This window comes from Microcaecilia unicolor, chromosome 3 (genome assembly GCF_901765095.1).
Source record: "Microcaecilia unicolor chromosome 3, aMicUni1.1, whole genome shotgun sequence".
NCBI classification, from domain to species: Eukaryota; Metazoa; Chordata; class Amphibia; order Gymnophiona; family Siphonopidae; genus Microcaecilia; species Microcaecilia unicolor.
The window spans coordinates 11,738,411-11,761,234 of NC_044033.1; the positions used below are offsets into that span (position 1 = coordinate 11,738,411).

The following is a 22,824-nucleotide window of genomic DNA, read 5'->3' on the forward strand; positions in this document are numbered from 1 at the left end:
TCGTCATCATATTGACGGGGCGGGACAGAGAGGGAAGTCTCTACTGTGCATTTGCGAGTGAGTCGGTCACTCGCCGTTTATATGTTTGATTCTTCACGTTCATTAACACATGGAGGCATATTTTCAAGCACTTAGTAATATCAGTCAGTCTAAGGGGCCCATTTACAAAGCAGTGGTTACCCCAATGCAGGCTTACCACTCGCTAAAAGGGAAGTACCGCCAGGCTACCACAGCAGCCTGGCAGTAGTTCCCTCCCCCAGAGTCCGCCATTTCCAGCGCTGCAAAAATATCTCAAATTTTGTAGCGCCAGTGTGTACCTGGCAGTAATCGGCAGCATCATGTGCTGCCCGGTTAGCGCAGGAGTCCTTATCACCACCTCAGTGAGTGGCGGTAAGTCCCCCCTCCCCCCAAAATGGCCACGCAGCAAGTGCTTCACTTACTGCATGGCCATTTCTTGAGAAAAAAAAGCAAGACCTGCCTTTTATCCGCTGTGATAAAGGGGAGCCTCGACGCGCATCAAGAACAAGTGCCAACACCAGCACAGGACCCCGTTTTCTGCAGCTTCGTAAAAGGACCCCCCCCCCCTCCGAGTGCTTTGAAAATGAGCTCCATAGTGTCTTACCCTTTTAACCAACCTGTACTGTCAATCCTGACCCGTTACCTTTATGGTGTTAATGCTCTCATATGGTAACGTTAGGCAACTTATTTACTTAACACGTTATGTAGCTTTTGCTCCAGGTGCCGTTTGGTTTTGACTCACACAGTAATCTTGTTAGTTAGGTATGATGCAGCTTTAGTGCACCTCCCACCTTGAAAAGTGTGTGTGTGTGGGGGGGGGGAGGGAGAATGACTGTGGGATATAAAATGGCAATACACAAGCCATAAAAAAATCCACTACTATGTATTGAACAAGAAAAAAAAAGTACTCATAACATCCCAACAGTAAAGTTGTATTACAACTGTAAAGTATAATAAGCAAAAAAGGGAGGAAAAGCCTCGAACTCGATCCGGGACCTTTTTGACTAGCAAAAGTCCTCCAAGTCCTAATGAGTGCCTCCATAGCAGGGGTAGCCAGAACACGAGGTGGGAGGGGGCACAATTTGGACTTTGTCCCTGGTCTCCAGTGCCGCCACATTGCCTGCCCTGCTCTCTCTTCCCCTTACATCCGGCACAGTCCTTTTAGTGAAACTGAAATTTCACGAAAAGGAGTGCCAGTCTGGGTTTGTGGGACAGAGGTGAACAGAGACAATCTGCGCCTACATTTATTCCTTGCTACGGACTGGTTTAATCCAGCATGGTGCTTGGAGCCTTTAGACATCAGAAACTACCAACCAAGCCAAACATGACATTCCCAGATGGGTTTTATCATTAGGACATCAGAGAGAGTGGTGACCCAAGTGAGAAAGACTTGCTTGGGTTCATTGTTATCAGTGTGATGGAAGCACATCTACCAATTGCAGAGATTGTCTATGGAGGCCATGGGACTGAAACATAACAATGGATGGTCAAAGATAGATGGAAGACACATGTTCCCTCTTCTCTGTTTAGAGAAACCTCCTGAAAAACTGAACAGCACGGCCACCGAGAGACAAGCCTGGGGCAGGGCCACTGCTGCGCCCCCCCCCCCCCCCCCACACTCGGGACCCAGTTGCCCCTAGCTTGATCTAAACATGTATACCTTGGAGGAAAGACATGTTAGGGCTGCTATGATAGACATTTAAATACAGTACCTTCAAGATATAAATGCACTGGGGAGAGGGGGGGCTGGCCTCTATCAAGGGAAAAGGGGTAGTCTTAGGAGTAATTTAGGGACATATTTCTTTACAGAAATGGTAGCGAGTGACTGAACAGCCTTCAAGCAAAGGACAGTGAATTCAGGAAATCATAGGATAAGCATGCATCTCTGAGGAAGAGGAAGGGATTGACTGGCACATAACTACTACCTATATTTAAAAAGTGAGCACAGTATTTCCCAAGAAAAACATGGGCTTATCTTTATAAAGAAGCTGTTCCATGGGAAATTCTAAGCACGCTAAGGTTATTTAAATGCTTTGGGAAAGTATTATCAATACGGTAAAAAATGGTTTAAAAGAGCTCTGTTTTACCACAAGAATAATGTTTCAATAGTATCAAATATCTTTTACAGCTCCCATTGCTCCTTCAGTCTGAACTTCTACCAGCTTAGAGCAGAAGTACCTCACACACACTTACAAATGGAGGATGTTGGCGATGCCTCCTCTTTCCTGAGTTTCCAAGTAACTTTTCAGATTGGAATACACTGATCTATATTTGCTTAGTACAGTATCAATTATCCAACCTTTGCTAATCTGACCATCTGGCCTGACAGACCCTCCCAGTGATGTCATTGCATTTAAAAATCTTTGCTTTAAGAGCAATTTTTGAAAACCGGGAACTCTAATCAGTGGCGTTCCTGGGGGGGGGGGCGATGCCGCGCGCGCCTGCCCTCCGTTGTTCCATGCTTCTTCTCTGCCCCAGAACAGGTTACTTCCTGTTCCGGGGCAGAGAAGAAGCATGGAACAACGGAGGACAGGCGTGAGCGGCACACCCCCCCCCCCCCCCCGGCGGCGTGCACCCGGCCGGGGGGGGGGGGGGGGGCGGGCGAATCGGCGATCCGCCCGGGTGCCAGCCCCCCTAGGAACGCCACTGACTCTAATGCCTTTGTTTAGGCATTGTTTTGAGGGCCTTTTGAAGTGTATTCCACATTAATCCAACTTTTCAGTTGTCCAGTTTCTGTTTATGTCCAGTAATTGAGACTGTACTGTACTAGTTACTTTTTTATATTTAGACTTTTTCCGCTTTATTTTTACTTTCCAAATTTGGATGAACTGAACCCCTACAGGCCATTATTAAGTAGGATTTCCAGCTTAAATCCTGTCAACTAAATAACAGTTGTTTTTTTTGTAGTCTGGCAAAAACAATTCTACCACACAGTTTTACCTGGCTAAGCTGTGGCCTAAAGAAAATGCATAAATTAACTTTTTTTTTCAGCTAGAATATCACCAGCTTTACTAAAAGTGTACGGAAGTCCTGGAACAGCAATCGGTTCAGGAAAATCACAAGAATCCTCCCCCCCTCCCCTCAGAACAAAGTCCCTCTTTGGTCTGTGTCAGGTCTGGACAGTTCTCCATCCAACTCCTTTAAAGTCAGAACAGCCCCCATCGCCCCCCCGCCCCTCCTGAGAAAATCTATCCCAACTCCCCCAGCAGGACAACAATCCGCTTTCTTACACAGACTGGTTGTCTTGTGGGGTGTCCAAACCCCCTCCTGGACCACTGATGTTACTGAGTGATTAGAAGGCTTAGGGGGTCCTTTAAGTACGTGGGCTTACAGCGCGCCAATCTAGAGCTACCACCGGCCCGAGGGCACCAGTGGAAGTTCTACCCCCAGTGGAAATATTTAGAAAATATTTCTGCAGGGGTTTAGCCGGCAGTAATCGAACAGCGCCGCATGGTGCGGGAGCCCTTACCGCTACCTCAATGGGTGGATTAAGTGCTCTGCCCCTGGCAATGCGGGACAGAGCAATCTTACCACATGGCCATGTGTTTTGTTAGTGTTTTTACTCACAGCGGTAAAAAGGGCCTCAGCGAGCAGGCAAACACAGCCCCACCTTTTTTTACTGCAGGTTAGTAAAAAGGGCCCCTTAGAAAAGCTGAATGCCTATCCAGCAGCTGTGGTACAGTGGTCTAAGAATAAATCCACTATTTCTGGGATAAGCAGTATAAAATGTTTTGTACATTTTTGGGATCTTGCCGGGTATTTGTGACCTGGATTGGCCACTGTTGGAAACAGGATGCTGGGCTCGATGGACCTTTGGTCTTTCCCAGTGTGGCAATACTTAAGTACTTGGGATTCTGAATGGAATCTTGCTATTCTTTGGGGTTCCAAATGGAATGTTGCTACGATTTGAAATTCTGCATGGAATGTTGCTATTCTTTAGAATTCTAGAATCTTGCTACTCTTTGGGGTTCTACATGAATGTTACTATTGTTTGGGTTTCTGCCAGGTACTTGTGACCTGGATTGGCCACTGTTGGAAACAGGATGCTGGGCTTGGTGGACCTTTGGTCTTTCCCAGTATGGCATACTTATGTACTTACGTAACCCATTGAAAATCCATCCTGGAAAAGCTGAAGCTACACTAACTGGGAAAACAAGATACCTTTCAAAATTAAACCCCTACAGGCACAGTCAAGTTGAAAGCGTAGAATCATACATGACTCACAATCATTTCCGGCAATCACCCTTTTAACTCTAAGGCAGCTGCACTGCTACTTGATTAACACCTCTTTAGCTAACTACTATAGGCCAATATCAAAAGGGCTGGCTAACACTTACCAATGCTATCCATTTTTTTTCTTTTATTTATTTCTCTCACTTATAGCCCATTTATGGGTTAAGGAATAGATTCGGTCTATGAGGAAAGGCTGAAGCGTCTAGGGCTCTTCAGCTTGGAGAAAAGACGGCTGAGGGGATAAGATAGAGGTCTATAAAATGATGAGTGGAGTGAGATGTGAATCGTTTACTCTTTCCAAAAATAATAGGACTAGGGGGCATGTGATGAAGCTACAAAGTAGTAAATTTAATACGAATCGGAGAAATGTTTCTTCACTCAATGTGTAATTAAACTCTGGAATTCATTGCCAGAGAATGTGATAAAGGCGGTTAGCTTAGTGGGGTTTAAAAAAGGTCTGGACAGCTTCCTAAAGAAAAAGTCCATAGGCCATTATTAAATTGACTTGGGAAAATCCACTGCTTATTTCTGGGCTAAGCAGCATAAAATGTATTGAACTTTTATGGGATCTTGCCAGTATTTGTGACCTGGATTGGCCACTTATGTACTTATAGCAGTGCTGAAAAGACGTGCCAAGTGCTAGTCTATAAATGTTGCTCAGAGTTGTGCACCAAATTCCTGTACCAAATGTTGGTCACAAGGATTTACACTCCTGGCATGTAAGTTAGGTGTGGATCCCCCCAAATTCTACAACACTGCATGCATCTTTTGAGAATGCCCATGCCCCCCCTTTTGGGGAGGGCACTGTTTGATGGTGGTGTGTTTATATCAGACTTTAAACAGCACAAGGGATTTACAAGTCCAGCTGAAGTTCAGACTCCTGAGGCAGGAGAACTGCACGATGAAACTCAGGACTGCATCAAGTCTTGGTATCATGTTTATAGATCTCTATGGCTGTATGTTTTTCTTTTCTTTTTTTTTACTTGATCTTTGTTTGTGACCTTTTAATAATATCCCTTCGTTGGCACTTTGGTCGCTCCCCCTTTCATTTTGTTTTTTCTCATTTAATTCTGCAAAGGAGTGGCTTTTTTTTGTTGTAATTGTTATGCTATTCATTTACCTCCCTGTTATGCTGTTTGATTTTGGTTATTTCTAATCCTAATGCTTGTAAACCGTTTTGACACTGTCCTTGACAGGAACTATACCAAATAATTTTAAACTAAAATTTGCCCCTTCTTACCTCTACAACCCAATGTTTAAATCTTCAAACCTCTTCATCTAGCTTCCTACTCCACTGTTAGGAACGAGAGGACTTTGAAAATTTACCTCTATGTATGTGCCAGATTAACTGTTGCAGTCATGCTAGAGGGCTGGATTAGATTCTGGCTTGTAATCATCAGGTCACGGCAGATGATGTGGTGGAGACATTATCCAAGGAAGGGAATTCCAGCCATTACACAATTACAACCCTTAACTAGCTAGACTCAGCGTGCATATGAATCAGCTTTCCTGAGGGAGATGAAATGTGTGGCCCATGGCCAAGGACCGTTTATACAATGGTACAATGCTAAACCCTCCCCCCCCCCCCACAAAAAAAAAAGAGAGAAAAAAAGCCCAAAGGTATAGAGCAATTAAGAATCAAGATCTGTTCAAAAAGGCACCAATTGAAGTCAAAATGATATGCAATATACACCCACCCCTCTGATTCACACCGACCCTGCAGGGGTATGACGAACTGCTAGGGAGAGAGAATTCCTGTATGTTATGAGCTGTAATATGCTGCATGAAGCAACCTGCAGAATACCAAAATAAGCAGCTACTAGGCATCTGCATTTGTTTGAACATTAAAGCTAAATGTGATGAGTGAGGTCATTTTGGTGTGTTCCCTTTAAGAGGATCAAATGTAGATGAGGCTCAAATGACACAACAAATATCCATTTGTTTTCAAGGACATCACAGTTTATGAAAGTGGTTCCCAAGTCATTCCTTGGGGTACACCTAGGAATATCCTGAAAACCTGACTGGCTACTTGGGAGTTGTACAATTCTAAATAGAAGCCAGTGAACAGATATCCACTTGGCAGCGGCAGCCTGAGACACCTCCCCCCACCCCAAAAGAATCCACTAGACCAGCATTTGGTTTCTAATCAAGGACACAACCCATCCTGGTCCAATGTCCTCCTCTGGGAAAGGGTGTCTCCTTCTGCTGCCAAGTGGACATCTGTTGACTGGCTTCTACCTTGACTGTACAGCCCCTGGGCTTTAAGGCTGATGAGCCTGACAGACGGTAGCCGCCTTGAAAAGAAATAAGGAACTAAGAGTCACTCAGTTTTACCATGCTGATTTTTTTCTTCACAAGCAGACACACACGCCTATTTTCCACCCTCACCACGGGTCCAAGATTCATGACATTTCTCTCATGGAATTCAGGGAGATAAGCTTGCATCAGGAAAGTGTAGGCTTCAGAAGAGTGAAAATTATCAGGTGTAGAAACACAGAATGCAAAGCACACATAAATGGCTCCGGTACAGCGGGGCTAGGCACTGACAGTCTGTTTCAAGTTTACACACCAAATGAATTGGTGCACGAGACACCATCCGAATTGGTATGACAGTCAAAGTTTGGCACACACTATGGGCCCACAACAACTACAAAAATTAACTAGCTTGGCTATAGTATCCACTGTATCTCTAATACCAGGTATGGTGTGTACACTATGCTGTATATTAACAGTAAAATTCTTACATGTTACAAAATATATAGAAACTTTCTCTCACTGAGAAATAGCAATGGTTGATAGAGGGAGGCATGGGAATGGTGGGAGAAGCAGCAGGATAAGATGACTAGGAGGCATATTTTCAAAGCACTTTGGGAGGCTAAGTTCCATAGGTTTCTATGGAACTTTGGGAGGCTAAGTGCTTTGAAAATGAGCCTATAGGTCTCTCTGGAGAATCAGAGCCAGAACAGCGTTAGGGGTGGTGATCACAAAGCTGGCTCTTAGAATCCCTGAAGTCCAGCAGCCAAGATAAAGAGAATTTTTGCAGGTTTCATTGAAACTCTGAAATACCAGCTGTCTCTACCCCTCTCCACACAGGAACAAAATCATTGCAGAGGTAACGGAGGGCGGGGCAGGTGGCCAGCAAGCAAAAGCCAGCAGAATGCAATAGTAAGCACACCCCGATCCTTCCTGACAAGTGTATGGAGAAGGTTTGGGAAAAAGATACTGACTGAACTGAATGAATCATGAGAGATTTCTCAATCAGAAGACATTAGCAGGTTTAACAACTAAGAGGGTTTGGATAAGCTACTTGCTAAGCATGATCGCACCCCTCAGGGAGAGCTAGAGAATGAGGGACGTCCCTGGCATAGCCTTAGCACCCATTCTAGCAGCATCAGCCAAGAATGGATTGTACAGCACTTGAGGAACAGCATTTTGCTGAACCCATTTACTGTTGTTGTTGTTATTTATTTATTTTATTGAATTTGATATACCTTCCTCTCTGGTAACACCAATCAGAACAGTTTACAATGTTAATTAAAACCTTATACTGCAAAAATATACATGACATTAAATAAATCTACAATGAAAACTGCAGTACACAGACAATTGGAAACAACTATCTAGTCAGAGTTGTCTGAACCTGGAAATACTAAGTAAAAAAAAAAAAAAAAAAATTATATATATACTAGTAACAAAGGCCCATTTCCAAACGGAATGAAACGGGCGCTAGCAAGGGTCCTCTCCGTTCCTTCGTGTCTCCCTCCATGCCTCCCGAGTTGTAGACTCCCCCTTCCTCCGATTACAACCCCCTCCGTTGGCATTACTGGCTGCCCCCCGTGGAGAGCACCCTTACGTCCGGAGAAGCTGGCCCGAAGCCTCAGCGTGCGTGTGGTGAGTGTGACAGAGGTGAACTTCTTTTCAGGGCTGCGGAGCGTTCCTTGTTGAAGGAGCATCTGTTGACGTGTCTGTGCGCGCGTCTGACGCCAGACGCGCGCACAGAGACGACAGATACTCCTTCATGAAGGCACGCCCCGCAGGCGAGAAGAGAAGTTGTTCGTCGTGAGGAGAGGTAGGCGAAGGGTTTGGGGGAGGGTTTTCGGAGGGAAGGGTAGTGTGCAAAGGGTCGCGGAGGGGGTGTGTTGGAATCGGAGGGAGGGGGGAGTGAGTAAATGGTTCTTAGGGGTGTGACAGGCGTCAAAGTGGGAGGGATGGAGGGAGTGACATGTGTGTGGTTGGGGGCGGGTGTGTTGCTGGTCGTCTGTGTTGCGCCCTCGACGTCATCACGTTTGACGCGAGGGCGGGGAACACAGACATGGTGAGTTTCATGGCTTCACCACCATGAACTAACGAACCCTTGAGGGAGTGTGCAGTTGGCTTCAGGAGCTTTTGTCCTCAGAACGTTGAGGTAGCGTTTTATGTACGGATGGGACGTGGCTGAGGGCGGGTCTATGACTGAGGGTGACAGGTCCTGATACCCTAGCCTACCAAGACTACAGGAGTGCAGTGCTTCAGTGCCTAGCAGTGAGCTTCAGAACGTTCGAGGTGGGATTTATTTATATAGATATACACACAAATTTTTTTTTTTAAATAGCAGTTTTAGTACCCTGTAATATTTTTTTTACTGATCTTTTCTTTCAGTAATCTACATTTTACTTTTACTGCTTGTAAAGTCTGATATCCAAACAGTTATAAAGGCCAGCAGTACAGGAAAGCTACTAGGCCATCCGTCCAAACGGCAGCCTCTATCATTTCCACAACCACTATCCATTAGAACTGATTTATTTCATCACTAAAGCTGGCCTCCTCTACTTTCGACCCCCCCCCCCCCCCCCCCGCCAGGTACCTTTGGGACCCCCGCCACGTTCGTGCAGGATGTCAGGAGTCAAGACTCACAAAAACAGATCAGCGAACGCACTGGAGACCAGCGCTGAAGAGGACTTCGGCTGGCGGGGGTTGGGCGTTCAAATGGCAGATGAAGTTCAACGTTGACAAGTGCAAAGTGATGCATGTGGGAAGGAGGAACCCGAATTACAGCTATGTTATGCAAGGTTCCGCTTTAGGAGTTACGGACCGAGAAAGGGATCTGGGAGTCATCGTGGATAGGACGTTGAAATCTTCGGCTCAATGTGCTTCGGTGGCTAAGAAGGCGAACAGAATGTTGAGTATTATTAGAAAAGGGATGGAAAACAAGCATGAGGATGTTATAATGCCGCTATATCGCTCCATGGTGCGACCGCACCTGGAGTATTGTGTTCAGTTCTGGTCGCCTCATCTCAAAAAAAAGATATAAAGGAATTGGAGAAGGTGCAGAGAAGGGCAACAAAAATGATAAAAGGGATGGGATGACTACCCTATGAGGAGAGGTTAAGACAGTTAGGACTCTTTAGCCTGGCAAAAAGGCGGCTGAGGGGTAATGAGTGGGGTAGAGCGGACAGATGTGAAGCATTTGTTCACGCTTTCTAACAATAATAGAACCAGGGGACACAAGATGAAATTAGAATGTGGTAGGTTTAAAACAAATCGGAGAAAGCTTTTCTTTACACAGCACGTAGTTAGACTCTGGAACTCATTGCCGGAGAAGGTAGTGATGGCAACTGGCCTTGCTGAGTTTAAAGGGGGTCTGGACAGATTCCTGAAGGAAAAGTCCACGGATCGTTATTAAATTTTGGGGTTTTGCCAGGTTCTTGGGGCCTGGATTGGCCGCTGTCGGAGACAGAGTGCTGGGCTTGATGGACCTTTGGTCTTTTCCCAGCGTGGCAGTGCTTATGTACTTATGTACTAAGTTAACTGACAAATTAGCCATTAATTAGAACCACCACTTGTGATAATTGCATTAACATGCTAAATGTCATTAATTTGCAGCTATGCATGTACCTGCACTTGGTATTCTATTATGTACCAAGGGGCCCCTTTTACTAAAGGATTGCTGCATGGTAAAGGGCTTGCCATACGGCAAAATTTGAACTACCGCAGGCCTAACGCAGCCTCTAGCTGTCATTCCACCCCCAGAGTGCGGCATTTCTAGCACTGCTGGAAATTCCAGAAAAATAAATACCAGAGAGGGCTACCCGGCGGTAATGGGGCAGCACCACACACTGCTCAGTTACCGCCGGGTTAGTGCAGAAGCCCTTACTGCCACCTCAATGGGCTACGGTAAGTGCTCCCCCTGAAATGGCTATGCAAGTAAGTGCAAACTCAGCGTAAGGCCATTCCTTTTTTCAGGCTTTTCACTCGCTGCAGTACAAAGGGCCTCAAAGCGTGGCCCCTTTTACCATACCTTAGTAAAAGGGCCCCTAAAATATTTGCATGCTAACTGCAAAGGGGGTATGGACATAGGAGGGGCATGGGCAGGTCAGGGGTGTGACCAGCACTTAGGCACCAAGAGAATGGTATGGGACTTGCGTTACAAGACGTATGAGGAGAGACTTGCTGACCTGAACATGTATACCCTGGAGGAAAGGAGAAAAAGGGGTGATATGATACAAATGTTCAACTATTTGAAAGGTATTAATCCGCAAACGAACCTTCTCCGGAGATGGGAAGGCGGTAGAACTAGAGGACATGAAATGAGATTGAAGGGGGGCAGACTCCAGAAAAATTTCAGGAAGTATTTTTTCACAGAGAGAGTGGTGGATGCTTGGAATGCCCTCCCTCGGGAGGTGGTGGAGATGAAAACAGTAATGGAATTCAAACATGCGTGGGATAAACATAAAGGAATCCTGTTCGGAAGGAATGGATCCTCAGGAGCTTAGCCGAGGTTGGATAGCAGAGCCAGTGGTGGGAGGCGGGGCAAGTGCAGGGCAGACTTCTACGGTCTGTGCCCTGAAAAAGACAGATACAAATCAAGGTAAGGTATACACAAAAAGTAGCACATATATTGTTGAGCAGACTGGATGGACCGTGCAGGTCTTTTTCTGCCGTCATCTACTATGTTACTATATTATAAGCATACCAACACCTAACATTTAGGCCAGTGGTTCCCAAACCTGTCACATTTTCAGGGTATCCACAATGAATATTCATGAGAAAGATTTCCATGAACTTCTACTACATGCAGACCTATCTCATGAATATTCATTGTGGATACCCTAACAACATGACTGGCTGGGTGTTTCCTCAGGACAGATTTGGGAACCCCACTAATTTAGACACAGACATTTACAGCAGCCATCGACATGGTGGAAGCAGATATGGAATTTGCGCTTGGCATGCAGGATCCCTTCACCTAAATTTAGGCAATCTGTACTGAATTGCCTCCCTTTGGGGGGGGGGGGGATGGCACTCCTGAGTAGGCGCTGAGAAGATCAGCACTAAATAGCATTCTGCAAAGGGCGCTCTGCACAGAGCTTCCTTAATCTTGCACCTAATTTTGGGCTTGCTTGCTGAAATCTGATGTAAATGCTGGTGAGCAACTAATGCCAGCTGGATGCATAAATGACCCTAATCTATAACATCGCATCCACTTCTGAGGATGTCCTGACCCACCCATGCCCCTCCCTTGGCCACACCCCTCTCTGGCTGCATTTCATAGAATAGGTGCAGGACAGATCTGTGCCTAAACCCAAATGATAGCAATGAATACCAATTATTGACTGTCAATGTCTCGTTCAGAGATGTTGGGGGGGGGGGGGGGGGGGGCAAGATTCCCCAGGCCCGGCCTCCATGGAAGGTCCAGCACTAGTACTGGTCGATTTGTTTTGTAAAAATAAATAAAAACAACAAAAATATTGAGGACCCCCACGTACCTTTTAAAAACAGCAGTTCTTCGCCAGCAGCGAACACGAGCATCCAGTGACTGATACACACTGCTCGCACCAGCTGCATGGCCTCCCCTGTGACACAATTTCCTGTTTCTCCATAGGCCGGAACATGCCAGAGGGAAGGCTGTGGGGCTGGAGGGAGCAGTGAGTATCCGTCACTGGCTGCTTGTGCTTGCTGCTAGTGAAGATACCGGAGGAGGGGCAACGGGGGTAGGGGAGGGCTCCTTGTTTGCTCTGGGCCCGACCGTCTCTTGGCAGCCCCGGTCTCATTAACCTTGGCTATCTATAGAGAATCTGGGGATTAATGTCTTGTAGATTAATGTCTCTGGCAGATGCCTGCCAAAAAGATTTTAAACACATTTCATTGAAATGGATAGAAAATACCATTATTATTATTAACAGTACAAAATTACTTGCCCCACTAACTAACGGAAATTAATGAAACAAAATTCAAAAGCTGAAAAACTTTTTTTTTTATTTTACTGTGCACATCCCCAAAGGTCACTATAAGCTCTTAAGTACAAAATGCTAAAATCTCAAACATCTATAGATATATGGAAACCAATCACTGAAGTATTAGATTCTGAAAATAAACGTATGGCGTAATCTAGTGGAAGACAATACATTTACCTTCATCTGGCTTCTTCACAAAAGTTACTTCTAATTCTTCAAACCTCTTACAAGCTGCATGGACATCAGGGACTGCCAGGCCAATGTGACCTGAACAAGTAGAAAACAGTGAGGTGATGTCAAGATGCATAAAATGTGTCACTGTACTAATACAAGGTACTGGCAAAAATATACTCAAATCTGTAAAACAGGAAGCGATGTTAGCAAATGCTTGTGATGGAATAAAGAGTATCATGCCCTAAATAATCCCAGAGAAAGTAGGGAAGCCAGCGACAGAAACAAATGGGGTGCTCAAGGAGACAGACATAGACAAGAGGCAAATCCATTCACTAATGTTCTAGTCAGGGGCGTAGCCAGACAACAGATTTTGGGTGGGCCTAGGCAAGAGGTGGGTGGGCACCAAGTGTGCCCCTCCCCCCTCCCTCCCCCCCACCAACCACCCAAAAAAATATCTCAGCTGGCGGGGAAAATGCTTCTTTCCAGCTTGGCAGTCTGCAGCAGGCATGCCCTGAAAACTCAGCATGCACAGGTGCCGGTATCATGGAGAGTAGCGTTTTCGTTACCATCAGGGGGAAGTCTTCAGCTGGTGGAGCTTGGGATTCCCCACCAGATACCACTAAACGTGTGCTCCTGTTGGGTGGGCCTGAGCCCTAAATGGATGGGCCCTGGCCCACCCAAGCCCACCCGTGGCTACGCCACTGGTTCTAGTCAATGGATTCATTCACATTGATTTGTATTCTTTCCAACCCAATGGGGACTACCGCCGTGCTCCTGCGGTAACCCGGTAGTAGTACTGGATTGGCATGCACCAACCCTTTAGTAAAAGGGCCACTTAATGCCAGGGGAGCCAACTTTTCAAAATTATTAGGGGTGCTAAACCGAATAGAAATGACCTCTCCTTGGACACAATCAAGGAATTTGCTCAATATTGGGGGTGCTCAAGCACCCACAGAGCCGGCTCCAATGCTTAATGCGTAGAAGTGCAAACCTTTACTATACTTCAATAAAAGCGCCCCTAAGGGCTGAATTCTATCTCCCCTTATTCTCTAACCATGCCCCTGTTCCACACATGACCCTCCCATTTCAGTGCCCCCTTCTTTTTACTCCCACCTAAATGAATGCACATAAGTTCTAATTAAATCTAATCAGTGCCAATTGCTTGTTAAAAAGCCAACTGGCACTATTTAGCTCATTATTCAATTAAAATGCACGCACCAATTGTGCACAAGTTTTGGCGACTGTTACAGAATTAGGGGGCAAATGTATAACTCGGCCATTCACTGCAGTGGTGGTTATTGATGCCTTCTGTACACCTATGTACACAAAGGTAAACGCACTCTACATAAAAAAAGTACTATACACAATTAAACTTCACACATAAAATGCAAATTAGCACATTTTCAGTTTCTTATGAAAACCAAGCAGGTCACCAAACGTCCTCAATTCATTAGATAATGCATTCCAAGAACCAGAAGACACAGAAAGGCTTTGTGGTTTGAGTGATCTGTGAGCAACCAAAAGTTCAAAGGAGGCACCATCAGCGAGGTCTGTAAATATGACATTCCAGAACAATCAGAGGTATTACATTTGACACAAGCAATTAAAGGGTGTTAAATACTGCAGTTATCATGGCTTAATGTAAAAAAGTAACACACAAGAGCTGCAAATCTAACTGTCAGGAGCATGTCCAATCATTTTCCTTTGCAGGTTGTGCGTTAAAGTTGTATTAGCATCAGGCACTTAGAGCTCGATTCTATGTATGGTGCCTAAAAAAAAACACAAAAAGTTCCTCACGCACTTTCTTAAACCTCCATTACCCCAACTGTAGAGGACTTAAATACAAATCATTATATGCATCCAGCTTCTCCTACATCTGCACGCAACTATGGAACGCACTACCGAACGCCATAAAAACAACGCACGATCTGACAGCCTTCCAGAAGTTACTGAAGACTAACTTGTTCAATGAGACTTATAAAAAGAATCCTTCATAAAAGACTTACCATCAAAACTGTACCAGAACTAGTCAACATTGAACTCTTTAATCTGGTTACTTTAATCACATTGCTATTATTGAACGTTATACTTTATCCTAGATCTCACGTATCTGATATGATTCCTTTACTTCTAATTTACTTGATATTTTATGTACCTTAATTGTAATAATACTCTGTACTCCTCATTCCGTTAATGGCGATTGCCATTGCGGCATAATGTAAGCCACATTGAGCCTTACATTATGCAAAGAGGTGGGAAAATGTGGGATACAAATGTAGCAAATAAATAAATAAAGTTAACGCATGTGATTATGTCTAAGCGTATTATAAATACCGCGCAGAAATCTACGCACGGTATTTAGAATACGCTTAGACGTAGTTCGTGTGTGTAAATCTACGCCCATCCATTACACCAACAAAAAGCTGATGTAAATCCCTGCATGTAGATTTCCGTGCACTGGCCCATATTTTATAACACGCATAGATTTTGGAATACCCACAAAACGACCATTTCCATGCCCCTAAACACGGCCCTTTTTGCCTGCACGCATTAGAATTCAGGCACAGTACATTACAGAATAGGCTTAACAATGTACGCACGTAAATTCTAATTTTTGCCAATTAGTGCTCGTTGTTGCTTAAGAGCTGTTAACAGCTTGTTAAAACAATTAATCTACATGAGTATAGAATACGCCTAGACTTATGCGCAGAACCACACGTAACTCTAGGGGTGCTATACGGAATCCAGGGGTTAAGGGGAAATTCTATAAGCTACCCTCAAAAATTGGCACCAGGAAAAAAAACACAGCACTAAGCGCAGTTCTATAAGGGAAGGCAACCTTTATAGAATCACAGTTAGTGCCCATTCCTCTGCCCAATTTTTGTCGCCTGCTGAAACCTGGGATAAATGCTGGGACCCAAGTTAGGCGCGCTGAGGCAGTGTTCTGTAAGAGAATGCATTACTTTTCAGAATGCACCCGACATGCCAATGCCGCTCCCCCTTTTCAGTTACAGCCATTAGAATTAGACACTATGCTTTATAGAATAGCATGAAGCTAGATGTGTAAATGTTAATGCATGCCAATTATCAATAATGGTTGTTAGCACTCATCACTCTTTATTCCCTGTACTAGGAGTTACATTATGGAAATCTTTACCTATTACTGTTAGAACAGTCAATAGCTACCTTAACTTCAGAAGGAGCCTAAAAGCCTCTCTTCCCAAAGACCGTTTAATACACTATCCATATCAACCTCTGTTTCATTTGACATTCTCTGTTTTTGTCTCACCTAGAATGTAAACCGCACTAAACTCTGGAAAGGGGATATTAGCAGTATACAAGAATTGATTTGAATTTGAAATATTAACATTCATTGGCTTGTTAGCCAATTAATTTGCATGCCCACATCTCGGGACCACGCCCAAATTTTGACGCACAAATCTAGGCGCCATATATAGAATCCAGGGGTTAGTGCCTACTATTTAGGAGACTTAAGTGGTCCTTTGTTAACTGCGCTTATCAGAGCACAGTAAGTACAGTTCATTAATTGCTGTGCACTTTCCTTTCCTATTTTGTGCCTAGTTCTGCCCCAGAAACAAAAATTCCTTAACACATGACATAGCGTATGGTAACCTTAAAAATACCGCAAAAGCAGTTAGCGTATGTGTGTTAGTTGTTATCATATGCTAAACTATAAATTAATAGTCTAATGCACCTCAGTGAAAGGGCCCCTAAATTAATTGAATATAAATTCACAATACGTGCAAGCAACAGATTTACAGGTCTTTTGCTATCTTTTGTCAAACTCAGTGCTTGCTTTGAGAATTAATAGGAAACTACCACGTTAGAAGAAGAAAACTCTGGTAATTGCATTTTATGGAGTAAATAGGTTCAGGTTTAGATTCAGTTTAGTTGTTATACCGAACCCGAACCTATTTAATTCAGTCTAGTACATGATATTTCTCAACACAGTGCAAATAAAACTTGTTCACTACAGCTTGGACCACATACCAAATCCTCGGGGGTCGGAGTTACCATTATGGTATCCTTTCTCTTCGTTTTCTGTACCCCAATTGCTTTCAAAGGGAAAAAGATTAAAAAAAAAAAAAAAAACATCAATGCAAAACAACAAAGTAAAACTAAATACATGAAGAATAAATTCTGAAAGTATATTGGTTTAATTACCGAACTACCATTTATTTTAAATTTTACTCATGCCATACAAAATGCAATGCTACTAACCAAATATAAAGCATCTCATATACAAAACCTTGCTCAACTTGTTTTTAGCTCAGCATTTTTCACCAACCCCTCTGTACTAGCCTCTACCAGAGGTACAGAACCAGATTTATTTCATTTCATTTATTCGGTTTTATTGTATCCCACATTTTCCAAAACATGTTTGGTTCAATGCAGCTTACATCACAATAATTGGATTATTACAACAAATTACTTTCTTTTGCATTATTGTTTGTTATGTATCCTGTATTGTTTGTTTATTGTAAGCTACATTGAACTCAAAAATTGTTTGGAATAATGTGGGATATAAATGTCAGAAATAAATAAATAACAGTTACTTAGACTTTCTTCCATTTTATATTTTTATGGTTTACTTTTTAGCCCTGTCATCACAATAACAGTCCTCAGCTAAGAGAAAAGAACATAGATCTTGCTGGAACTTGGTAGTAAGGGCCCAACCCCTATCACCCCCACCTTCAGGGTGTGAAGACTATGCTCCGATTGATAAAACAAACAAAAGGAGCCAGTTTTTGATAGTGAACTCCTCAACCAAGCTCAGCTGTCTAAAGAGTAGAGTGATTGTGAAAAGATTTCATTTACATATTTTCCTTGCTCTGGCCAGAGAAGGAGCTGACAATGTGAATACCCCACTGCATGGTGGAAAAGCTGTTCTTGGTTGTAGGAAACGGGAGAATATACTTCATCCACACATAAAGTACACAAGGAAGTAGTGGTTGTAACACTCTCAAAAAGTACTGCTCCAAATTGGAGATCATTACCAATGTATCTTTTTCACCCCAAGTGTAAAAGATACAAGGAAGAAGGACCCGGCCATTATTGAGACTTGTTTGTATGGATCATGACACTATTTAAAGACGTGGGATTCTCTTTTCTCAAGTTACCACATGAAGCTGCAGTCTCAATTGGCACAACACCTCACTGGAAACTTTGGTGTGACAAACCCCTAGTCTGATCTAGCCTATTTTCAACCATTCCTTTCCATTCTTTCCATTATTGTTCGAAGGTCTGAGTATCATGGACATATCATATATATATCTATACACAATTTATGCAAAATACAGCCATAAAACGCAATCAGTGCAAGGAAATGCGATCATGTGACTTCTTTACTCAAGAGTACATTGGTTGCCACCTTCCCAAAAGGATCACATATAAAAAACATTACTACTTGTATACAAGGTCCACCATTCATGTCTTCCACACACTTTTTAATCCCCTAGTCTCCTACACAAGAATTTAGATCAACCAACCAAGATTGCCTGATAATCCCCTCCTTTAGAAAAGATCAGATACGGTACCACTCAGAACTCCATTTTAAGTGTGGAACGCCCTCCCACTATACCTGTGACTTAAGACCTCCCTAGACAAATTAAAGCCGATCTAAAGACTTTCCTTTTCAGTGACGCCTCCAAGTAGGTGCATCACCATTCATTTATCGGGCTTCTGCAATCACTACTCATTTCAAAATATCTGTGGGTAATCATAAGACACTTACTTGAGTGAAGTCTTGAAATCCCCCACTACGCTATCCCTCCCCTTTGCTATCCTGTACTATCAAAGATTGTAGGGGTTTTTTTTGGTTTTTTTTTACTCTCTTTAGCTTCTCCATTTACTTTTAGTGTAAACAGATAGGAAGTACAACAAGTACTGATTCAAAAGTTTTAGGGCTTAAAAACACTACAGGAACATGCTTATGTCCCAGTTTTGCCCACTCACTCATGCACATACAGTGCAGTGGATAAACTCTGCTACAATAATTTTCTCCCTCCCATGCAGTATAGTTTTGCATTGTTGTGAGGGTGCTAGAGGGGTTCTCTTCACCCCAACTCTGCATTGGAAAGTGATGTGGTTGGAATTGTGGAGTGGCTGCTATTAGAAGGAGGGAGGAGTGGAAGGAATAGTGTAAGTAGGAGGTCTGTGGCCAGCAGTAGTGAAGGGAGTTTGAAGGAACTCCACAGGAAATGTGAGGTCCCTTAAAAATTTTATGCTAATGTCAACATGAATGAAGACATTATGGCTCACAAGGACGGGATTGTGACTGCAAAGCAGCTGGGACCTAATGATATACATCAGAGGGTACTCAAGGAACTCAGATCTGGCAGCTCCACTGTCTGGCCTCTTCGATGCTTTCTTAGCGTCTGGAGTGGTCCTAGAAGACTGGAAGTGAATATATTCCCTCTACACAAGAACAGAAGGAGGAGGTTGTGAATTACAGACTGGTCAGTCTGACCTCAATGGTGAGTAAACTAATGGAAACGCTTTTGAAGCGGAGGATTGTGAGGTTTCTCAAATCGAATGGACTGCAGGACCCAAGGCAGCATGGTTTCACTAGAGGCAGATCTTGTCAGACAAATCTGATTGACTTCTTTGACTGGGTGACCAAACAGTTGGATGAGGGAGGGGAACTAGATGTGGTGTACTTGATTTTAGCAAAGCCTTTGACATGGTTCCTCACAGGCAACTGATAAACTGAATGCCCTTGGTATGAGACCTAAAGTGACTGACTGGATTAAGAACTGGTTAAGTGGAAAGAGACAGAGGGTAGTGGTAAATGGAGTTTGCTCTGAGGAAAAGGTGTATCGTAAGAATCAGTCCTTGGGCTGGATCTTTTTAACATCTTTGTGAGTGATATTACAGAAGGACTGTCTGCTAACGCTTACCTCTTTGTGGATGATACCAAACTCTGTAATACAGTGGACACCTCAGAAGATGTGAATACCATCAGGAAGGATCTAGCGAAGATTGAAGAATGGTCCAAAAATTTGCAACTAAGATTTCATGCTAATAAATGCAAGGTCATGCATTTGGGTCACAAAAGTACAGTATAAGGGGGCTGAAGTGCTTCTGTGTACGAAAGAAGAGCGAGACTTGGTGGGGTGATTGTTTCTAATGAACTTAAGCCAGACGAATGCTTGGGTGCATAAGGAGAGGGATAACCAACAGGGAAAGAAAAAAAAATATGATAGTGGCCTTGTACAAGTCTAGTGAGGCCCCATTTGTGCAACTCTGGAGACTGCACCAACAGAAAGATTTAAAACAGGATGGACTCGGCCCAGAGGACGGCTACAAAATTGGTCAGCGGTCTATGTCATAAAGCATATAGGGACAGGCTTAAGAACCTCAACATGTATACGCTGGAAGAGAGGTGGGAGAGAGGAGATATGACAGAGATGTTTAAATACCAAGGGCATAGGATTAAGTTAAGAGGAAATAGGCTGTCGCGGAATCTGAGAAAATACTCTTACATAGAAAGGGTGGTTGATGCATGGAATGGCCTCCCGGTGGAGGTTGCAGAGACTAGGACTGTCAGAATTTAAGAAAACATGGGACAGACACATGGGATCTCTTAGGAAAAGGAAGCGTTAGTGGTTCCTGAGGATGGGCCATTCGGCCCTTATCTGCCATCATGTTTCTATCACTCATTAGCCTGCCAAGCCAACTGACAGTAAGGCAGGATGATCCCTCAGGAAGTTATTCAGTTGTGTCTGACCCTCTACGCTGGTTAGCCCAAAGTTCATTGCCCAGCTAACTTCATGTCAGGCTGGACAAGAGTATGGCCTAGGTGGTCTCACAGTGGGTCAGGAAATATAAGGTACAACAAACATTTTGCCTTGTGGGTTGTGCTGTGAACTTTACAATAAACCATAGTCCAGCCTTTATATCACCAAATTCTTGTCCGCGATAACTGTATGACATATTGTATTCTTTCCAAGCTTCACAAGAAGATATCCTGACTGCTTGTGTTATTACCAAAGCAAGGAATCACAGCAGCTTTCATTGAACCATCAAAGGAAGAAAGTTTATTATATCCTAATCAGTCAGGGTTTAGAAGGAGTTATAGTACAGAGACTTTACTGGGTACTCTAACAAGTGAGATTAGAAAATATATGACTTTGGGTCAACATACATTGATATTGCAATTTGACTTATCCAGCGCACTTGATGCGGTGGATCATCAAATTCTTTTGGAGCTTTTGAGCTCCTTTGGTATTGGTGACCATGTGCTAGATTGGATGAGAGGCTTTCTTAGGTATAGATCCTCAAGTATGACTGGGGCTGCATCAGATGAATGGAAAGTAGATAGCAGGGTGCCACAAGGTTCCACCCTATCCCCAATATTATTTAATGTTCTTAATGTCTACCCTGGGTTTTTTTCTGGAAAAGGAGGATATTTTTTTCACTTATGTGGATGATATTACATTATATTTTCTTGTTTTTTTTAAAGGCAAGGATGATATTAAATTAATATATTAATCAAAGTATTGTTTTAGTAGAAAGATGGGCAGTCTGCTTATGTGCCAAGCTAAATCGGGATAAAACAAAATATTTAATTATAACTGCTCCCCATATTGATATTTCTAAATTATGACTATGTTTTGATAGTATTTATTTTAAAGTAGAATCAGAATTAAAAATATTGGGTGTTGTAATGGATAAGCATTTGTTCCTGCAAAAAGTCTCAGGTTGCGGTTAAAAGAGCATTTAGTGTGCTAAACAAATTGAGACAAGTACATCATTGTTTTAATAAGGATAATTTTAGAACGTTGGTACAATCTTAGATTTATCGCAGAGAAGATTTGTAATGTTTTATACGTGGGTTGTAGTACTTTAGTAAAGAAGAGATTACAAACTGTGCAAAATGTAGCTACTAGACTGATTCTATTCAAAACTAAATATGAAAGACTGACCCCCTTTGTATGTTGAATTACACTGGCTTCCAGTGGAGGCAAGGAGAATTTTTAAGTTATGTACTTTGGTTTACTCAGCATTTGAAGAGCTGCATTTTATTTCCTAATTATAAGAATAGGAGGTTAGCGGGTAATTATCTGAACTTAACATTTCCATCACCAAGAGGTTTTTGGAATCAGATATAAGACATTACAGCAATCAAAGTAAAATAAAATAAAACAAAAGACGATACCTTTCTTATTGGACTAACAATACTTTTTTTTTTTATTAGTTAGTCCAATAAAAAAAAAAAAGGTATCATTTTATTTTATTTTCTATGTTTTATTTTACTTCTATTGATTACCTTTAAAAGTGGACTAACGCGGCTACCACATCACTCTACTCAAGACATGACATGAAATTACTCTACCATATTTATCAGCAAAATGGTGGAACACTTTACCAACTCAAATAAGGGATCATCTCCTGCTACTGAATGTTTTGCAAGACTTATTTGTTTTCAAAATATGTATTAGGTAAAGATAGGGTATGAGCCGTTTCTTTTATTCTTATCTGTGTTATAATTTAATCTTTTGATATATTCAATTTTCTTTACAAATCGCACTGAATTCTTTTTGGATATGTTTGCGATTAATAAGAACTAAAGTAAAGGAAAAGTAGCCATCTCCATCATTTACTTAACGATAGGTTTACTCTCTTCCTACACTACTGTTTAATTTTAATATGCAATCCATGTTCAATATGTAACATAGTAGATGACGGCAGAAAAAGACCTGCATGGTCCATCCAGTCTGCCCAAGACAAACTCATATGTGTATACCTTACCTTGAATTTGTACCTGTCCTTTTCAGGGCACAGACCATATAAGTCTGCCCAGCAGTATTTCCCGCCTCCCAACCACCAGTCCCGCCTCCCATCACCGGCTCTGGTACAGACCGTATAAGTCTGCCCTCCCCTATCCTCGCCTCCCAACCACCACCCCCTCTTCCCCCCACCTGCTCCGCCACCCAAGTTCAGCTAAGCTTCTGAGGATCCATTCCTTCTGCGCAGGATTCCTCTATGCATATCCCACGCATGTTTGAATTTAGAATTCTAGAATCTTGCTACTCTTTGAGGTTCTACACGGAATCTTGCTACACTTTCAAATTCTGCATGGAATCGTGTTATTCTTTAGTAACATAGTAACATAGTAGATGACGGCAGAAAAAGACCTGCATGGTCCATCTAGTCTGCCCAA

General features: G+C 43.0%; 1 protein-coding gene across 1 annotated transcript in view; it reads right to left on the minus strand.

Moving 5' to 3' along the window:
* The window catches only part of LOC115465345 (lactoylglutathione lyase-like), a 67,946-nt gene that overhangs the window by 28,016 nt on the left and 17,106 nt on the right, over positions 1 to 22,824 (minus strand). Inside the window, exons 4-5 of the mRNA XM_030195772.1 lie at positions 16,650 to 16,714; positions 12,642 to 12,731 (exon numbers count right to left, since the gene is read on the minus strand). Coding sequence (XP_030051632.1) covers positions 12,642 to 12,731; positions 16,650 to 16,714 — 155 coding nt within the window. The remainder of the gene's footprint in view (positions 1 to 12,641; positions 12,732 to 16,649; positions 16,715 to 22,824) is intronic.